We start from the raw sequence: 18,346 nt of genomic DNA on the forward strand, positions 1-18,346 counted from the left end.
TTATTATTAGTTACAGTAACTAGTGTACAGTTATTATTATTATTATTGTTGTTACAATAGCTAATGTACAGTTATTATTATTATTAGTTACGGTAACTAGTGTACAGTTATTATTATTATTATTGTTACAATAGCTAATGTACAGTTGTTATTATTATTAGTTACAGTAACTAGTGTACAGTTATTATTATTATTATTATTGTTGTTACAATAGCTAATGTAGTTATTATTATTATTAGTTACAGTAACTAGTGTACAGTTATTATTATTGTTGTTACAATAGCTAATGTACAGTTATTATTATTAGTTACAGTAACTAGTGTAGTTATTGTTGTTACAATAGCTAATGTACAGTTATTATTATTATTATTAGTTACAGTAACTAGTGTACAGTTATTATTATTATTGTTACAATAGCTAATGTAGTTATTATTATTATTACAGTAACTATTGTACAGTTATTATTATTATTGTTGTTACAATAGCTAATGTAGTTATTATTATTAGTGACAATAACTAATGTACATTTCATTTAAATCATTCGTACTTTTGTTTCAAAATTGGACGCAGTCTTTTCCTCTCTCAGCCGAACATCTTCAAACTCCTGACTGGAGGAACTCGTGTCCTCGCCATAATCCTCCTCTTCACGTCTCCTCTCTGCCTCGCACGCCGAGGGTTCCTCACTTGAAAGGAAGTGGAGCTGATTTTAACACAAAACTGTGACAAAGCTAAGAATAACGAACATAAAACATTTGAGTATAAGCTGTAAGCATGTTACCTGCTGCAGGAACCTAACGCAGCAGCAGAGTCAGTTGTGGGCATGAAAGCTGAAGGGTGCCACGATGAGGAGCTTGATGAGGAGGTAATGGAGGAAGAGGAGATGTGACAGGAAGTGGGGGAGCTGGCAGCAGCTCCTCTGCAGCTGGACTTCTTGGAAAGAAAAGCCAAGGGGCTCGAAAGGAAGCAAGAGGCAAGAGCTGAGAGGGAAGAGCTGGGGGAATGTGCATGAGTAGGAGACAGGTGTAGGGCAGCGGGGACAGATCTTGTGGACGGGTACACCTCCTTCCGAAGACAGAGAGGGGCGATCTCCCTCTCCACCTCCACGCTGCAGACCGTGTGCCTTCGAGCTCGCCTCACAGATTTGCGAGAGACAAAATGGCTGTGGCGGTTCAAAGCTGGCGTCCTGCTGTGATGCAAGGAGTGCGGAGACGTCCAGGCCGAGTCGCGGGGACAAAGGGACGGGATCTCTGGACAGGAGTAGCTGCGCAGCAGGCACATGGAAAAGCTGGTTTCTGAGGCGAGCGATGAAGCCAGGTCTGCGTCCTCCATGGTGACGGACTTTGAGCCCTCCTCATTTCGGTGCGTTCTACCCGGCGGCACCCTGCATCGTCTCCTGTGATTATCGTCTCTTGTTCGTCTACCGATGGGACCAAGTGGAGGACGGGTTCTGCTTTCAGAGTACGTGAGAAAAATCTCATCTGTGACCAGCACATCTTTGTTTAACTGGACATAACAGTCTAAATTAAGCTGGGGGTGGGATTGAACGGGTTTGGGATTACTTTCAAAATACGCAGGATCCATTTCGCCGTTCTGTTCCTCTGCGGTGTTTGAATGAAAGTTGCTGATTCGCTGTTGCGCCTCTGGAGTTCGGCTGAACCCCGAGCACGTCACGGCACTCCTAGGACTGGTTTTGGACCTCTTGGACGGTTGGCTCAGTCCTGCAGCTAAGCTGTCTGCTCTTTGTGCACCGTGAGAGGTGCACAAACCTTTAACGGGTTCTAGTTCAACTGGTGAGGTTGACGCCGCAGGGCTCTCGGGCAATGGACTCAAACGATGCGTCGTTTTTCGTTTTAACGGCATCTTGTTGGTGCTGATGCGCCTGCCTGCGGACTGGGGTCGCTTCCTGTCAGGACAGACGAGAACTACGGACAACTGCTGCTCCTCAGTTTGTTTCGTCGAGGCTATTGGCGGAGAAGTTTCCACATCCATGCAGTTATCATTGATTACTCCGTGTTTCATTAGAGTTCTTCTCGTCTTCGCCCGGCTGCCCTGTGGGTTGTCGTGTGGCTCACGGCTGCTTTTATCCAGCGAACAAATCGACACAGCTTCGGAGGAACTTTCAATATGAGACATAATCGCAGATTCTTCTCCGTTTTTTCCTTTTCGTTTTGCTTTTGTCAGCATAACCGGCCTTCTGCTGTCAAGCTTTGCCGTTTCCTCCTCGGGCGTAATGTTCATCAGTGCTGCTCCCCTTCTTGATGTCCTTGCACCCTTTATGTGACAAGCAACATGTGATAGCGGTTGACTTCTTGTATCAGCCGTCGTCTTTTTCCTCTTTACGGAGTCTTTAAAATGACAGTTCGGTTTCAACCCCCTCTTCGGCCGCACCACGTCCGAGACTGAACACATCTCGGAGTTTGGTTGGGTCTCCATCTGCTGAGCATCCAGGAAGGACTTCGGTGAGGTTTTGGTCGTCCCGTCAATCACAACGTTATGGAGACTTTGCGGAGCTAAGCAGCAACTTTCTACACCATCAGCCTGAAGGAAACAGGACGGTGTACTGTTCCCGTCTCTTGAGTCACTGTCATTTAGTTGAAACTGTTGATTTTTGTCTTCTGAGATCTTTGACTCGGATTCGTTTCCAACTTGTCTGCACAGCGGCGTCAGGCAGGTGGACGGCTGGTCTTTCTGCTCCTCGTCAACGCCGGACAATTTTAAATCGGTCTCTTGTGAGGCACTTGCTTTGGCCGAAGACTGCAACAGAACGGAGGACTCAGAAGATTCGGAAACGACGCAGGCTGGAGGATTCTGCAGCCGCGGCGCTGAATCCTTCTGGTTTATGGTTCGATCAGAGCTGCACGACGATGGCGGATCAAACTGCAGATTCGTCAAATAACAGGGAGCGACAGTTTCAGCACTTTGTGTTTCTCTGAAGTCACTAAGGCTTTGCCGATTAGTTTTATCGTCCTGATTGTTTTCGTTTAGTCCTTCTGAATAAAACATGTCGCTTTCTTCTGGAGGTTCAGCATCACAGAGGGCGTTCAAACGGTCCGTGAACGGTGGAGGACTGCTGGCTCTGAAGAGTTTAACAGGAGACATGACGATCTCTGTGAAACTGGCCATCTTTGACTTCAGTGACTGAAACAACGGGCCGATGACCCATCCCTTCGCGGCAGAAGAACTTTCCATAACGTCCACATCAGGCAATTCGCACGTTTCCACGTCAGGCGTAGCTCCACCAAGAGTCTCCATTTCATCTTCCAAAGGTTTGACTACATCGTAACCAGCAGATAAAATGGTTTCAGACTGCAGGCTTTCTGGGTCCTTTTGTCTAGAAAATTAAAATAAAGAAAAGAAAAAGAAAAATCGACATTTATTCATTTATTTACAACTTAAATTCCGAAACATTTGAAAAGTTTTAAACAAGTGAATAAACACACAATGCAATGATTAACTAATCTTGTAAACTTGTATTTTACTCACAGTTAAACGTGATAAACAGCAAACGTTTCAACAAAAAACAGCTAAATTTAAATAACTTTGGATTTGATGGCAGCAAAACATCTCAAAGTTTAAACGGGGTCCACAAAAAAGAAACAGCTGGAGGAGCGTTTAGCAGCTAATTATCATGTCAGCAGGTTTAAATAGTTTTAGAGGCTGAATCTCTGAGACGTAAAGTTGGGCAGAGGTTCACTCGTCTGAACAACTGGAACAATTTCAAAACACTGTTCAACTGAAAATTAAGAAGACTCTGAACATCGTACAGTTTATAAAATTATCAAAAGATTTAAATCTCTGAGCTGAAAGCACGAAGTCGAACGTCAGTATTGGATGGTCCTGATCTTCGGGCCCTCAGGGGCCACTGCATTAAAACCAGGTCTGGTTCTGTTCTGGGCTCAGGAACACTTCCACAGACAGTTCATCCACTAAAGCTGCTTAAAGCTCTATCAGACAAAGAAGCCAGATGTGAACACCACCCAGAAACTCTGGACCAGAGCTCGTTTCAAAGTTGTGTTCTGGACTGAGACAAAGTCCAGAACTGTTCTGCGGTCAGACGGATTGAAACATTGACATTAATTTTGGAAACCATGAACGCCATCAGCGCACAGTTGAAAAATATCCTGCCTCTCTGATGGTATGGAGGTGCATTTGTGCCTCTGGCATAAACAGCTTACACATCTGGAAAGACACCATTAATGTAGAAAAGTATATCCAGGTTTTAGAACTTCTGCTCCATCCAGGGTTGCTGAACAGCCAGAATCCTCCATCAGACCAGAACAGGACAACGTTCTTTTCAAAACCTCCAGCAGACGGTCTCCTCGGGTCCTGGACCTTTAAAAGACTTGTTACAGGAAGAGGGCACGTTTCACAGGAGAAACATGGACTGGAACAACTGTGAGGTGTGACGCTGCCAGCAAATTCAACTTACGCTTTTATTTTTTTATTTCTTAGTTTAAGAACTTGATATGTTTATTACGATCCATTCTGAATAAAATATTTGACTTTCCCATCTTCAGTTAAAATTTTGCACAACACCAGAACCTTTTCAGAATTAGGGTTGTAGTAAATGTAAAATAAAAAGCTTCTGGTACACGTACTTATAGACTAAACAACAGGTTTTCATACAAAGGCTGAAAAAGGTTAAGCAGACTTACTCATTGTGGTGCTCTGCAGTTAAACTGACTTCAAATCCATTCTGAAAATAAAAACACAAAGTTTTACTAAAGTTTCTTTAATTTAGTGGATCCAACGAACCAGGCCAACAACTTTTCAATCAACCAATCAATCAATCAATCAATCAAGATGGCTGCAGCTGCATTGCCTCCCAGCAGTCTGGTTTCCTATTTTTCTTGCATTTCTTTGACTCTTCACCGAACGAACAGAAGAAGTTGTGATTCCAGGACCTTATTGGAACTACACGCATTCAGTGGCCGTGGACCAGTAAACGTAGTTACGACTGAGCGTCTACGAGATCTCGGCATACTACGCGAGGAAGTCCCGGGCGCCCACAGAGCAGAGGAGTTATACGCCAGCGCGAGCCGACTCGAGGTAAAACGAAGGCGATGTGACTGAAAGCAGAAACGTGGCGGCCAGAGAGGCTCAAAAGCTAAACTGAGAGCCAGCCCATGGAGGACACCGCTTCCATCTCTGCTCGCTGGGAAAAAAAAAAAAATCCTCAACTCGTGCTAGCAAAAAGGAGAGGTAAACTTGTGCTCCAATTCTGGTGGAAACGTGGTTAACCACATCCGTCCCCGACGCGGCTATTAGCCTGGAGGGGCTAACAGCTCTCCGGCTGGACACGGACTGTGAGCCGACAGGAAGAACTCAGGGTGGCGGTGTACGCATCTACGTCAGGGGTCGGCAGCCCCTTTCATCCCTCTGCTGCGGCCCCCTGTGATATTGGAAAATAAATCATGAGTATTTAATTTATATATATTTTTGTTTTAGTTTGTTTTTTAAATGTAATTCTAAATGTGAAGACAATGTTCTTGTAACATTAAAATAAAAAGTTCTTAATTTTTGTCTAACGAAACATGCGTCACAAGTGCCGATGTGTGATGAGGTGGACGGAGCATGTTATGACCTCCCTCTGCGTAACAGTCCGGTGGATGTCAGAGAGGAGGCGCACGGTGAATGAGCAGAGCAGCTTGCCCCTGTGCTGACAGACATTTTTAACAACTCCCTGAAGCCATCGTTCCCTCCTGCTTCAAGGCAGCCAGTCATACCAGTGCCTAAAAAACAAACGTTAACCAGTCTAAATGACTATCGCCCCGTGGCTCTTCCGCCCGTCACGATGAAGTGCTTCAAACTTGTTGTTAAGCAACACATCACTTCTAACCTTACTCCCTCCTTTGATCCATTCTAGTTTGCATACCGCTCAGAGGATGCCATCGCCTCAGCACTCCACCCGAGCCTGCAACACCTGGAGGAGAACACCACCCATGTACGAATGTTGTCTGTGGACTTCAGCTCAGCATTCAACACGATCCTCCCACAGCACCTGGTCAGCAAACTGGCTACACTACATTTAAACACCACCTTCTGCAACTGGATCCTTGACTTCCTCTCTGGCAGACCAGTCCGTATGAGTGGAGAGGAACACCATTATCAGTTTGAGCACGGGCATCCCCCAGGGCAGTGTTCCGAGTTCACTTCTCTTTACTCCGATGACCTACGACTGCATTTCTACGTCTGAGACCAACCGCATCATCAAGTATGCGGACGATACCACGGTCGTGGGCCTGATTAGCAACAAGGATCAGGCATATTTAGAAGAGGTGGCACACCTTGTGAACTGGTGCGGAGAAAAGAACCTGGTTCTGAATGTCAGCAAAACAAAAGAGCTCATTGACTTCAGGAAAACATCACACACTGACGCCGCTGCGCATAAATAACCCAGAGGTGGAGGTGGTGGAGAGCACCAGGTTCCTGGGGGTGCATGTAAACAATCAGCTGTCTTGGTCAAGAAACACCGGGTCCCTAGTGAAGAAAGCCCAGCGGTGTCTGCACTTCCTCCGTGGTAGAGCTGCGCGATATGGACCACAATTAATATCTCAATATTTTTAAAATGAATGGTGATATACGATATTTATCTAAATTTTTTCCCATAGAGTAACAAAAATGTATTTCAGAGTCAATTGTCACACAGGCACATTTATTAACAAACGTAACTGCACAAAATTAATGTCTCAAAAATAAAATAAAACACAGCTGTGCACTTAAAATTTAAACAGAACACATGATTACAAATGTAAACATAATGAAAGGCTGACTTGCTCTTTAAAAAGTCTGATTCTAATGAAGTTGAGTCATTCAAAGCTGTTAGAAAGCCCACGTGTAGTAGGTTTGTTTACCGAGCTTGGTTCTGTTTGGTTATGGGTTGTTTCTTTCTGAATTCATGGTTCCAATGCTCTTGAATGCACCATGGGTGTTCCGACGCTACTGAACGCACCGCTCTGTGTAAGTGTCCCGACCCGGACGAAGCCTTGACGTTCGAACTTGGTTGCACTTTACTGGTTACTGCTGCGTGTAAATACCAGAAGAAACAAATAAATCACCCTAATCTGTCTCCGTGTTCTTTAATACACCTTCATACGGTGCCGCTCTAAACCAGTTAATTTCCGGGAGAACACCAAACCTCTCCTTTGTAGCAGCTACCCAGTCATTTTAACACCTATTTACATGCATGTCACCAGAGTGTCTCCACTGTGAGTCGACAAAAACATATTGTGGCGATCGATATCTGCATAATATGCATCTAGCTTGTTCACAGTGGGAGCTGCAGCAGCGCACAGTTTTGCACAGCAGGAGGCGGGGGCAGCTGGGAGGTGCTGGGATTGTATTCAGTGAGGGAGAGGAGGAGGGACCGCATGAAGGCGCAGACAGAGAAAAGCTGGTGGATTTTCAAGTATAATTATAACTATATGATACGCAAGACTATATTGTTTAATATAGTCTCAATTTATATCACGTATGAAATTATCTTGATATTTTAAAAATAAGATATCGCCCAGCCCTACTCCATAAGCAGAAGAGAGCACACCTCCCACCACACACACAGCCACAAACATAACTCAAAAAAAAAAAACTTACCCAAAATAAGCAACATATGGGAATTCACTCAGAGATGGATGCTGTGTGTATTGTGTATGTTTACATATGTGTAAATATCTGTACATGCATGTATAAATGTATCATACGTCTAGGTGTATATAGGAACATTCGCTAACATTTGCACATTACAGTACTTGTATCCGTACAAGAATTGAATCTTCTGTTCTAAACACCAAAGTTTTGCATGGTGCACTGTACAATTTTGAACGACATTAAAGTTTATAAAGTTAAAGTTTTTAACGTTTATGGCTCAACTCTCCCTCCCCTGCTTCATACAAAAAAAAAAAAAAAGAAGTAGTGTGGAACTTCCTCTATAAGGAAATAACAAAAATCATTTTATTAAAATAAATAGAATAAAAAATGTTTGCGTCTGTAACGTCTGCAGCGTGTTAGTAGGTCAAACTTGGCGCTCGGCTGCTTGTTTGCATCAGATGCAGCAGACCGTAAAAGAGGATTAGATCACTCAATTAACCTTCACACCTCTTTATCTGAACACAAACAAACTACGTAAACTCTGTACAGTCAAATTATGCAGAGAATACTTTGAGCGCTGCAGAGGAGGATGCTGTAAGGAGCATAAAGGTTTTGGAAGGAAAACAGACCTGGTTTTGTTTCTCCGGTACTTGTGTTGTGTCGGCTCTCGGCAGCTGAGACCGGGGCACTCGCACCTGGAGAGGAGAGGATAGTTTACCAGAGACTCCATCTGTGACGGTCAGCTTCTGGACATGTCCATAACTTTAAAGTTCATACCACGATTACCCTGTCCAGGTGTCTTTTCGTGGGGGACGGATTCGGTCTGGATGGTTTCCGGTCAGCTCGGCCGTCTGAGCCGTCCCGCTTTTTGGGGATTCTCGCTCTGATCCCTTGAATGCGACCGCTCCTCCTTTTTCTAGACTGTCCATTATCTGCAGAGCTGCAAATAAAAAAGTAAAACAGATAATAAAAAAAAAACAATTCAGTAAATCTACAGAGTAACAAAGAGGGGACAACTTCTGGGGAATGAAAACTCGGTCTCTAAAACCAAAAGATAAAATCATTTTCAAAGCTTAAATAAAAGATAAATTACTCTAAATGTCATTATTTCAATTTAAACACTTCTCTTACAAAATATAACGCTGAATAAAGAAAGCAGACTTCAGCTTAGGAAGAAACACTGACAGTTATTGCCGTTATCTTTTGGAGCAAACCCAATTCAAGATGGCTGCCACACCAGCAACAAGAACAGCTTTAAGGCAATCAGTTTAACAGATACTGAGCTAAAATTTGGTGTGGTAGTAGCTGAGAGTCATCCCTCAAACACACTCAAAGTCCTAACAGATGGCACGAGACGTTCGCTTAAAAGTTCGGCTCACAAGGAAAAAAGCAGTTTGAAATGACCTGAAAGTTTCGACAAGTTATTTCAGACGAACCGATGAATTATTTACTGAACCGAACCAGCAGCAACAAAACAAAGACTGAATTAAAAACATCTCGAGACCGTCACAGATGTACAGAGTGAGGAGGGACGAATACGTGCATTGTAAAAGGAAACAAAAAAGGTGCCACAACAAGAAGTATACCTGAGGGTGACGGAGGAGAAGGAGAGGAGAGGTGAAGGAGGCTCGCTGAGGGGAGGTGCACTACAGACGGGGTTTGAGGGAAGAGCAGCTTCATCCATCGGTCAAACTATCAGAGAGATCAGAGTCAACGTCTGTACTGCCACACACCTCATCCTCACGCTAAACAACAACAACAACAACAACAAACAGGACGTGGGATAAATCAATTCAACAAACATCTGAACAATAAATATCACTCACTTCACTCAGGGGCGGGAGTAGACTCTGAAATAAATATAGAACTTCATTTAGGTAAAATGTCTTGTTTTATCTGAAGTGATTCATTTTTCCTAAAAACGGTTTTGTTTAATACAGAAAGCTGAAACTTGGAACTGTTTTCCGAAGAACAAAGGACTCTGGTGACATCGGCAGATGAAACCAGCTTAAAGTAACAAGAACTAAGTAAAAGTAGCAAAAGGATAGTTAAAAGCTAAATGGAGCAAAAGACTCAGTAGAAAGTAGTACGGTAGTTATAAGCTAAAAGAACAAAAAGGCTAGCGAAAAGCTAAATTGAGCAAACTGCCAACTTTGCAAACAGCAAATAAAGAAGCTAAGAGTAGCAAAAGACTCACTGAAAAGGGAATGGGGCTAGCTAAAAGCTAAAAGTAACTAAAGTAACTAAAAGCTAAAAGTAACAAAAGGTTAACTAAAAGCTAAAAGTAACTAAAGGCTAACTAAAAGCTAAACATAAAAAGGTAAACTAAAAGCTAAACCTAGCAAAAGGTTAAGTAAAAGCTAAAAAATAAATTAAATTTTCAATTCAGTTTATTTTAAAAGTAACTAAAAGCTATTTAAAAGCTAAACGTAACACAATGAAAACTAAATCATAAAAGTAACAACAGTTTAAGTAAAAGCTAAAAGTAACTAAAGGCTAACTAAAGTCTAAAAGTAACAACAGGCTAACTAAAAGCTAAACCTAGCAAAAGGTTAAGTAAAAGCTAAAAATTCAATTTAATTTTCAATTCAGTTCAGTCCAATTCAATTCAGTTTATTTTAAAAGCACCTAAAAGCTAATTAAAAGCTAAACGTAACGAAATGTCAACTAAATGATACAAGTAACAAAAGGCTAAGTGAAAGACAAAAGTAGAAAAATATCAACTAAAAGATAAAAAGAAACAATAGGCTAACTAAAGCTAAAGTTAGCAAAAAGCTAAATGTAACAAAAGGCTAGCCAAAACCTAAAAGTAGCAAAAGGATAGCAAAAGCTAAAACAAACAAGAGATGAGTAAAAGCTAAAAGAAACAAAAAGCTAATTAAAAAGCTTCAAATAGCATAATGCTAGCTAACACTTAAAAGAAGTAAGATGTTAGATAAAAGTAAACATAACTTAAAAGTAACATATTTGTAGCTAAAAGCAAGAGAAGAGTAGCCAAGAGTGGCAGAAGACAAAAACAGCCAGCATTCTCAAACTGAATAAAGTTATTTTTTAAAGGACTGAAATAAATCTGAATATATTTCTATGGGGATAGTATTTGTAAATAAAGTTAAATATTTTGGAAAGTATAAAAGCTACAAAAACCAAAACCCATCTCCTGAATGGATAAAACTATTTTGAAATAAATTGCAAAACTTACAGAAAACTAAAATAAGCGGGGAATAGTGTAAATGTTGATTTGCCATTTACAAAAAAACACATAAAAAACTGTGCTGACAAACTAATTACAATAAAAATGAAGGATGGCTTCATAAAAAGTTATCAGGTTACAAGATAAAATTTAATCTTCGGGGGAGATTTTACTGTAATTTCAGATTCCTCTTTTCCAATTCTTCTCAACCGGGTTACCGAAAGTTGCTCAGCTCACATCTGACGAGTTTACTAAACTAACAAAATCGACTAATTTTAAACGGCTTATATTAATTTTAGCCAGTGTTTTCAGTCAAAAGCAGCGGCACGTTTATCAAATGAGCAGAGTCTACTTGCTGGACAGAACACTCCTTTATAAAACTTTAATTTACGAGTTAACATTAAATTATAACAACCCTACTTTAGTGTGTTTTAGATAGAATGGATTCCGTGAAGATGTAAACATTTTAACAGATCGTGGCAGAGCTTTCTTTTAAAACTCCATCTGCACTCGTGTAGTATGTAGCGCTTAAAGCGCCAGGTATTAGACGCAGCCGGGAACTGTCATTCCTCTAAACGCTCGGCGACGCTTAGAGAAAGCGGGAATATTCTACCTTTTTAACGTAGATAAACACAATAACTGCGACTGTATAACGCCGGGTACGCTCACCTGAAACGTTTAACTGGACCGTGGGTCACAGCGCCGAATCCGCCGTAAACAAAACATGCCAAACGGACGCCCTACAGCGAGTCGAAAATGTATCCGTTTTTACTAATTCAACGCCCAGGCAGGGCAGACCGACCAATCACAGCTCGAGTTGCCCGCTGGAAACGCCTTCTCAAAATCTGACCAATCAGGTGAGGTCTTTTAGGGTCGCTAGTGTAGGGCAGCCAATGGGAGCGCGACGGAAAAATATATGAAAGCTGTGTACGGTGCTCCACTTCATACCCAAGAGTAAATCAGCGTAGTAGCCCCTAATGAACAAGATACCAACAGGAAAACTCCTATATCTTCACTAGTTATTCTGTTAATTTGTAGTAAACATCATGACTAAAACATCGGTAAAGGACAAAAATCAAATGGTAAAATCAGCAACAGCTCAGAACAAGGTAATGTGCATGTTGCAAAATTTACTTTACTCATCTTTGCATGAGAACTAATTATATTTTTAAATTAATCTATTAAGGCTGCTCACATTATAATTTAGATTGTGGACTATGATAATCTATGACTAAATAAATAAATGCATATATGCTTTTTTTAAACTTAAAGCAACTTTGACACTGAAACATGTATTTGGGTGTGGAAAAAGTAGATACTTATTGTAATGTATAAACTAAAACTGCACAATTCTTTACTCATATTGATGGTTAATGTGTTCTGAGGTTTAAAATTTGTAAGTAAAATTTGTGAGTAGTTGCCAACTACCACAAAGTTTCGTTTACGTAGAAAAACAGCCCGTGACAGACAAAGCCAATTAATTGCAACATCCAACAAAGAGCTGTTTGGGATGGAGAAATCGGACACTTTTAACGTATAAATACATGTTCACGCTACGATTTGCACCTCAGGGCTTTGTTTATATTGAGCAAATACTGCGTTTCAAAAGAAACAATAAATTTTTTTCAAACTGCATTATTAGGTATAGCTCAGGATAACATTTTTATGTTTGTTTATTTGATTACAGGAAAAAAAGAAACCTCTCCACGTAAACTTTTTATTTAAAAACAGCGTGCAAAAAAAAAAAAAAAAACAGAGGCAGGGTTAAAATGATTCACACCAAAACCCTAAAGTAAACCCTGGAAAAGAAACAAATGTAGATAAAACATGAAAAAAAAATCATCCCAACGGCGGTTATTATTTTTGACGTTTTATACGTAGAGGTCAAAATCTATTCTTCTGGAGTTGTAGAACTGAGACCCTTCCTGGTCCACCCTCCTGCAGTAGACGCCGCTGCTGAAATAGCCTTCATCCACCCAGCCCTGGAAACACAAAAGTAAGAAGATTAAAGCCCACCGAGTCAGACCGGGGATCACGAGAGACCTGGTCAGCGCCATAATCTAGTAAACATTATGGGAAGGAGAAAATGGACAACTGGAGCTTATGAAGCCAGGAGTCAGCTTGACTCCGGCTCTGCATCATCTCTGCAGACATGGAGGTCACTTCCTGCAGCTTTTTCAAGCAGGAACCTCTGGGTGTTCACTAGCGAGCCGCAAGCCGCCAACACCTAACTCCAATATGGTGGCCCCGCTTCTTTATTCTAGACGGGGTATCCTGATTTTCTTCTTCAACAAGATCTGAGTTAGTCTGACTCCTCCACTGAAGCCGCTTTGCCACGACCAGGTGCTCACAGCCCAGTCGTCACACATCGTGATAGCAGGGACCACGAGGCAGACCCAGAACTTGCTGGAAGGATTATCTTTCTCTGGCCTGGGAACGCCTTGGGATACCCCCAGGAGGAGTTCAAGGGCGTCGCTGGAGGTCCCTCGTGGAAACCTGCATTTTACTTTTTTGTACTTTATCTCTTAATTTTATTTGTGTTGTGTTTGCTGTGTTATCATTTATGTTTCCAGACAAAGACGAAACTGGTTCTCTGCATTTAACCCATCGCACCTGGGATGCACCCAGGTGGGGCAGTGGGCAGCTATGTAGGCGCCCGGGAAGCAATTCGGGATTGGGTGTCCTGCTCAGACACCACGACATGTGCAATGACCGGGGACTGAACCCAGGACCTTTGGGTCCCGAGTCGGCTGCCCTGCCCCTACACCATATGTAGACACAACATCTGTTTTTGCTCCTCCGTTTAATCGTATAATCAGGCGTCTATAGATGGATGGATGGAGTATAAGGTTTTGAAAAGACTTATTTGTATTTTCAAGCAGACAGCGATCAAATAGAAAAGCAAAAACTGTTTCTGAGAACTGAATACTTCATGGAATTTTTTAATCCATTCCACAAAAAGCCCAAATCGTAATCCCGAACTAATAATTTTGGAACAGTTTCGCCGTTATGCACTTTTTAAAAGATGTAAACGATGTATTACCTGCATCTGTTGGCTGGTGAAGGGCCCATAGATTTCTGAATTATCCTTATTTTCCCATCTGTACTCCCACATCACTTCCTCACTCACTGACAAGATAAAATTAAATTAAGCAAACGAAATCTTGCTGTTTTAAATGTGTATCTGTATTAAACCGAGATTTAAAAAACCTTTATTATCTTCCTCCTCAGGGCCCTCGGATTTCTCGCTGATCTTCTCATCAAATTTATCCCCAAACATGTCGAGTTCGTCTCCTTCGTCGTCGTCACTGCCTTTTTTCTTCCCCACCGCCGGCTTCTTGCTGCTCAAGCTCTTCATCACGTAGGACAGTTTCTCATAGGTTTGCTGATAGATTTCAAACATCCCAGATCCGACCAGTCTGTCAGCTAAAGCTGTGAGCTTATCCAGCTTCTCGGCGTCCCTCGTCGTCTTCTCCGTGGGTTCGTTTTCTTCCCTCAGTTTGCTCTTCTTGCGTCCTCCGAGGCCTCCTAACCGACGCAGCGCTGCAGCGACCGTTTCTCCGGGCGTCAACAACTCGAGCACAGCCTCAACAAGCTGCTGCTGTGTGAAGGATGCCAAGGGGTCCTCTGCAGGAATCTCCTCCTCCTCCTCCTCTTCCTCTCCCCCCTGGTCCGCTTGCTGTTCTTCTCTCCGTTTTTCTTCCTCAGCCTCGTCTTCATCACCAGCTCTGCGCGTCCGTTTGGCTCCGAGGCCTTTCTTTTTCTTGACGGGCTGCTCTTTTATTTTCACCTGCGAGAAGAAATTGACATTTTCAGTTGCACTGCTTGGAAGACTTTCACAAAATCAACTGTTTTTTTTTACTTACCCAATCTATGTTGTCAAGCCAGTTGTCTCTAATTTGTGTTTCCTTTTTGACAAAATAGTTTCCCTCTGAATCAAAGTGTCCTTCTTGCATCTCTTCCTCCAGGTTAAAAGGAGTAATGGACACTCCTTCATCAAAGTCGATGGTCGCTCCTTCTTGGCCTGCATACACAATTTACTAAAAAATTTGTTTCAGGCCAAGCATAACCTTGCTCAATCCAAAGACATAATCAAAGAAAGTGTGGAAAACTTTAGCACCTGCACTGTTAAAAGATCTGACTAAACAGGAGAAAAACTTTTTAATTTTGACGTCGAGAGCATGTTTTCAAAATTTTGTGTAAAAAATGTTAAGAGAAAAAACAAAAGCAGATTAATTATCTGCTGATAATCCCGAAACATACCCTCCACATCATCACTGGCAAGAATATTGTATTTGCTGCTGTCTGTGACCTCCTCATCATCCTCTTCGTCGCTGTCAAGGGAATGTTTACCCTTAAATCTGGAGCCTGGTCCGGCGACAGCTTCACAACTCTTTGTTAAAAGAACAAACAAAAAGCAAATATTAATTAATAGCATCAACAGCAAACATACGTGGTATTGCATGAGGAAATCTGGAGTGGCAGAGAAGTATGTTAGACTGGTACAGGACATGTATGAGGACAGCAGGACAGTGGTGAGATGTGCTGTAGGAGTGACAAATAGCTTCAAAGTGGAGGTGGGAGTGCATCAAGGATCGGCTCTGAGCCCCTTCTTGTTTGCTCTGGTGATGGACCGACTAACAGATGAGGTCATGCAAGAATCCCCGTGTTTGCAGATGACATTGTGATCTGTGGTGAGAACAGGGAGCAGGCGGAAGAGAAATTGGAGAGGTGGAGGTATGCACTTGAAAGAAGAGGAATGAAAGTCAGCCGTAGTAAGACAGAGTCCATGTGTGTGAATGAGAGGGAGGAGGTGGAGCAGTGAGGCTTCAAGGAGCAGAGGTCACAAAGGTGCAGGACTTCAAGGACTTGGGGGAATGTGGTAAAGAAGTTAAAACGAGAGTCCAGGCAGGATGGAGAAAAGTTTCAGGATTTGTGACAAAAATGTGTCAGCAAAGGTCAAAGGAAAAGTTTATAAGACAGTGGTGAGACCAGCTATATTGTATGGTCTGGAGACAGAGACATGGACAAAAATACAGGAGACAGAACTGGAAGTGGCAGAAATGAAGACGCTAAGATTCTCCTTAGGAGTGACAAGGCTGGATAAGATTAGGAATGAGATCATCAGAGGTACAGCACAGGTTGAACAACTGGGAGATAAAGTTATAGACGGACTGAGATGGTTTGGACATGTCCAGAGGAGGAACAGTGGTTTGGACATGTCCAGAGGAGGGACCGTGGGTATATTGGTAGGATGTTTAAAATGCAGCTGCCAGGAAAAAGACAAAGAAGAGATATATGGGTGTAGTTAGAGAGGACATGGAGGTAGTTGGAGTGAGGACAGAGGATGCAGAGTGAGGAGGAGGATGACTCGCTGTGGCGACCCCTGAAGAGGGAAAAGCCAAAAGAAGAAGAACAGCAAACACAATCAAAATAAAAGTAGCTGTCAGCGATCAGGTATAATACATTTGTCTTATATTGTAAAGAAAAGTGCAACACAAGCGTTCAATTACTTTGTCGACTGTTTTGGGCTCTATTTCTTACAAAATGAAGCATTTTAAGGTTGTAGTCCTTTGAACTAACACTAGGCTGTGCTGTTATTACAGCTGTTGTGTACAAGATATTTACGACAGTATTCATGTCAAACATTGATAAAAAAGTTCCTCAGAGCTTCATTTTAGTCAGATTATGACCGTTAAATTAAGTTCATTTATACCACACCAGCTCTTAACAGGTCATTTCAGGACCTTCGTGTACAAAAAGGCAAACAGGTCCAATTCATATCCAATATTACAAGCAAATTATTTAGTTTATTTCAGGAGAGCAGCAGCACCTTTTTATTCGGGCCGTCGTCTTCCAGGTCAAACTCCCCGTTTCCGTCCTCAAATGTTACTTTTCTTTTCGACATGGCGCTGCAGGAGGCCACAAGGGGACGTTTTTACTCTCGTAACACAAGCGAAGGTAAGTTAGAAGTGTTGTGAAGTTATTTGATCACGCCACAGCCACAACGAAACTCATGTTAGCTGTGTTGCTACCGCGTTAGCTAACAATAACACCAGCGCGCAGAACGAGTCGCGCGTTCAACACGAATTTACAAATATCTTCAGGTTAAACGACGTTCAGCATCAAGGCATACTTTAAACAAACTATATTTTACGACGATTTACTTAAGCTAGGTTTGAGCACTAATAAAGGGCAACACAACGTGCTAAAAACCTGCTAAAAATAATTCAAGCTGCGTTTCTTTTCTTCTTCGGTGGTTTTATTTTAGCGCAGCACTCACTGATCGGCGCTAGAGCGCCACCAGGCGGCGGCATTTAGAAACACAGGAAGCAGTTCTCGTCCAGTTTTCTGCAAAATATGATTAAAAACTGCAACAAATTGGTATTTTTAGGACAAGGACAAAAAAAAAAAAAAAAAAGAGAGAGAGAGAAACAAATCAAGATATCACCTTGCCTTAATATTTTGTTAGTTTTCCAAATAGTTCTTTAAGTTTCCAGTCATTGAGTCTGATCTTTGTCTGAAATCCACTAGAAACTTAAATGTATAAAACACATTTTCAGCAAGTTGCTGTGGGGAATAAACATAAAAAAATGTTACAAGCAAATAAAATCAGGCATTCTTCATAAATATCGCAATTATTCCGAGAACACGGAGAGCTAGAAGTTAAAATTTGTCTTTCATTAAAAACCTGAAGGTGTCTGTATTTTAGAAAATTCTGAGTCACAATTAAATGGCTAACACTGTCTCAACTGTTATGTTTATTCAAATAATTTACTGGGATGCACATGCATGCTTCATGGTTTCAAAGGGTACTTAATATTTTCCACAAATATAATAAAGATCAGTCTCCATAATTCAGCGTTAGAGGATCGAAAGGAGGCACACAATGTTTTTTCCCGTCTTCACAGGAGTTTGTTCCTTTTTTCATGATAATTACAACTGAAATCTCACAGTGCTTGAGTATGTTTTTATGTTGCACTTTTTTTACAGATTATCTTTCCTGAATAGTCAGTATGTCGTGAGTTATGAAAGATGATGATTTTAACTATATAGTTGAAGCTTTATATTATATCAATTTAATGGCAGCGGCTTTAAACTGATGTGCTGTAAAGGCAATGGATTCAACTCTTTGAATACTTATTTAAAAATCTCTTCAGGTTTGTTAATGGAAGAATATGAACAATAAACACAACTTCTATCTACATTCAGGTCGGTGGATGTCTGCTGCTTTGGTTTGCATAAATGAATATTCATCAGGTCTGAACAGGACATCTCCCTGGAGCATCGTCCACCTCTGCATGCCTTCAAATGAAACTCCTATAAAGAAAAGTTGAAAGAAAAGCAGAAGTGAGAGAGCGGAGGCAGAGACACTTCAACATTTAACATTTCAGTTCCAGGTAACACTTCTTGTCACAGCTGTTTTTTTTACTCTGCGTGGTTCAACCCAGCATCTCAAGAGAGAATATAATGTGTCAGGATATTGTTACCAGGAAGTGGGTCGAGTTATTTATATTTCAGCACCCATCCTCCGGTTCCCGTGAGAGGAGTTGGTAACCTGAAGCTGAA

At 41.6% G+C, this 18,346-nt stretch overlaps 2 protein-coding genes and 1 long non-coding RNA gene across 3 annotated transcripts in view; all 3 read right to left on the reverse strand.

Annotated features, from left to right (window-relative positions):
- prr14 (proline rich 14) overlaps positions 1-8,505 on the reverse strand; it is an 11,750-nt gene extending 3,245 nt beyond the window's left edge. Inside the window, exons 1-5 of the mRNA XM_037688603.1 lie at positions 8,365-8,505; positions 8,217-8,282; positions 4,656-4,696; positions 779-3,331; positions 548-683 (exon numbers count right to left, since the gene is read on the reverse strand). Of these exons, the coding sequence (XP_037544531.1) occupies positions 548-683; positions 779-3,252 (2,610 nt within the window). The 5' untranslated portion in view covers positions 3,253-3,331; positions 4,656-4,696; positions 8,217-8,282; positions 8,365-8,505. The remainder of the gene's footprint in view (positions 1-547; positions 684-778; positions 3,332-4,655; positions 4,697-8,216; positions 8,283-8,364) is intronic.
- A 674-nt stretch (positions 8,506-9,179) lies between these two features.
- Positions 9,180-11,518, reverse strand: LOC119421856. The gene is made up of 3 exons (XR_005187380.1): positions 11,447-11,518; positions 9,414-9,437; positions 9,180-9,279 (listed from the first exon to the last, which is right to left on the reverse strand). It is a non-coding gene; the product is annotated as an uncharacterized LOC119421856 (long non-coding RNA).
- A 1,013-nt stretch (positions 11,519-12,531) lies between these two features.
- Positions 12,532-17,026, reverse strand: cd2bp2 (CD2 (cytoplasmic tail) binding protein 2). The gene is made up of 6 exons (XM_037688713.1): positions 16,611-17,026; positions 15,041-15,170; positions 14,644-14,801; positions 13,988-14,567; positions 13,821-13,906; positions 12,532-12,759 (listed from the first exon to the last, which is right to left on the reverse strand). Exons 1-6 carry the CDS (start codon positions 16,683-16,685, stop codon positions 12,649-12,651), a joined length of 1,140 nt encoding a protein of 379 aa, XP_037544641.1. The 5' UTR covers positions 16,686-17,026; the 3' UTR covers positions 12,532-12,648.
- Between the last annotated feature and the right edge of the window lie 1,320 nt (positions 17,027-18,346).

Source organism: Nematolebias whitei, chromosome 15, assembly GCF_014905685.2.
Source record: "Nematolebias whitei isolate Nwh7 chromosome 15, NemWhi1, whole genome shotgun sequence".
Classification (NCBI taxonomy): domain Eukaryota; kingdom Metazoa; phylum Chordata; class Actinopteri; order Cyprinodontiformes; family Rivulidae; genus Nematolebias; species Nematolebias whitei.

Coding starts and splice junctions, on each gene's coding strand:
- cd2bp2 (XM_037688713.1), bottom strand. CDS start 16,685: ATGTCGAAAAGAAAAGTAACATTTGAGGACGGAAACGGGGAGTTTGAC. Junction 13,907..13,987: donor TGAGGAGGAAGATAATAAAG/GTTTTTTAAATC, acceptor TTATCTTGTCAG/TGAGTGAGGAAGTGATGTGG. Junction 12,760..13,820: donor TCACCAGCCAACAGATGCAG/GTAATACATCGT, acceptor TTGTGTTTCCAG/GGCTGGGTGGATGAAGGCTA.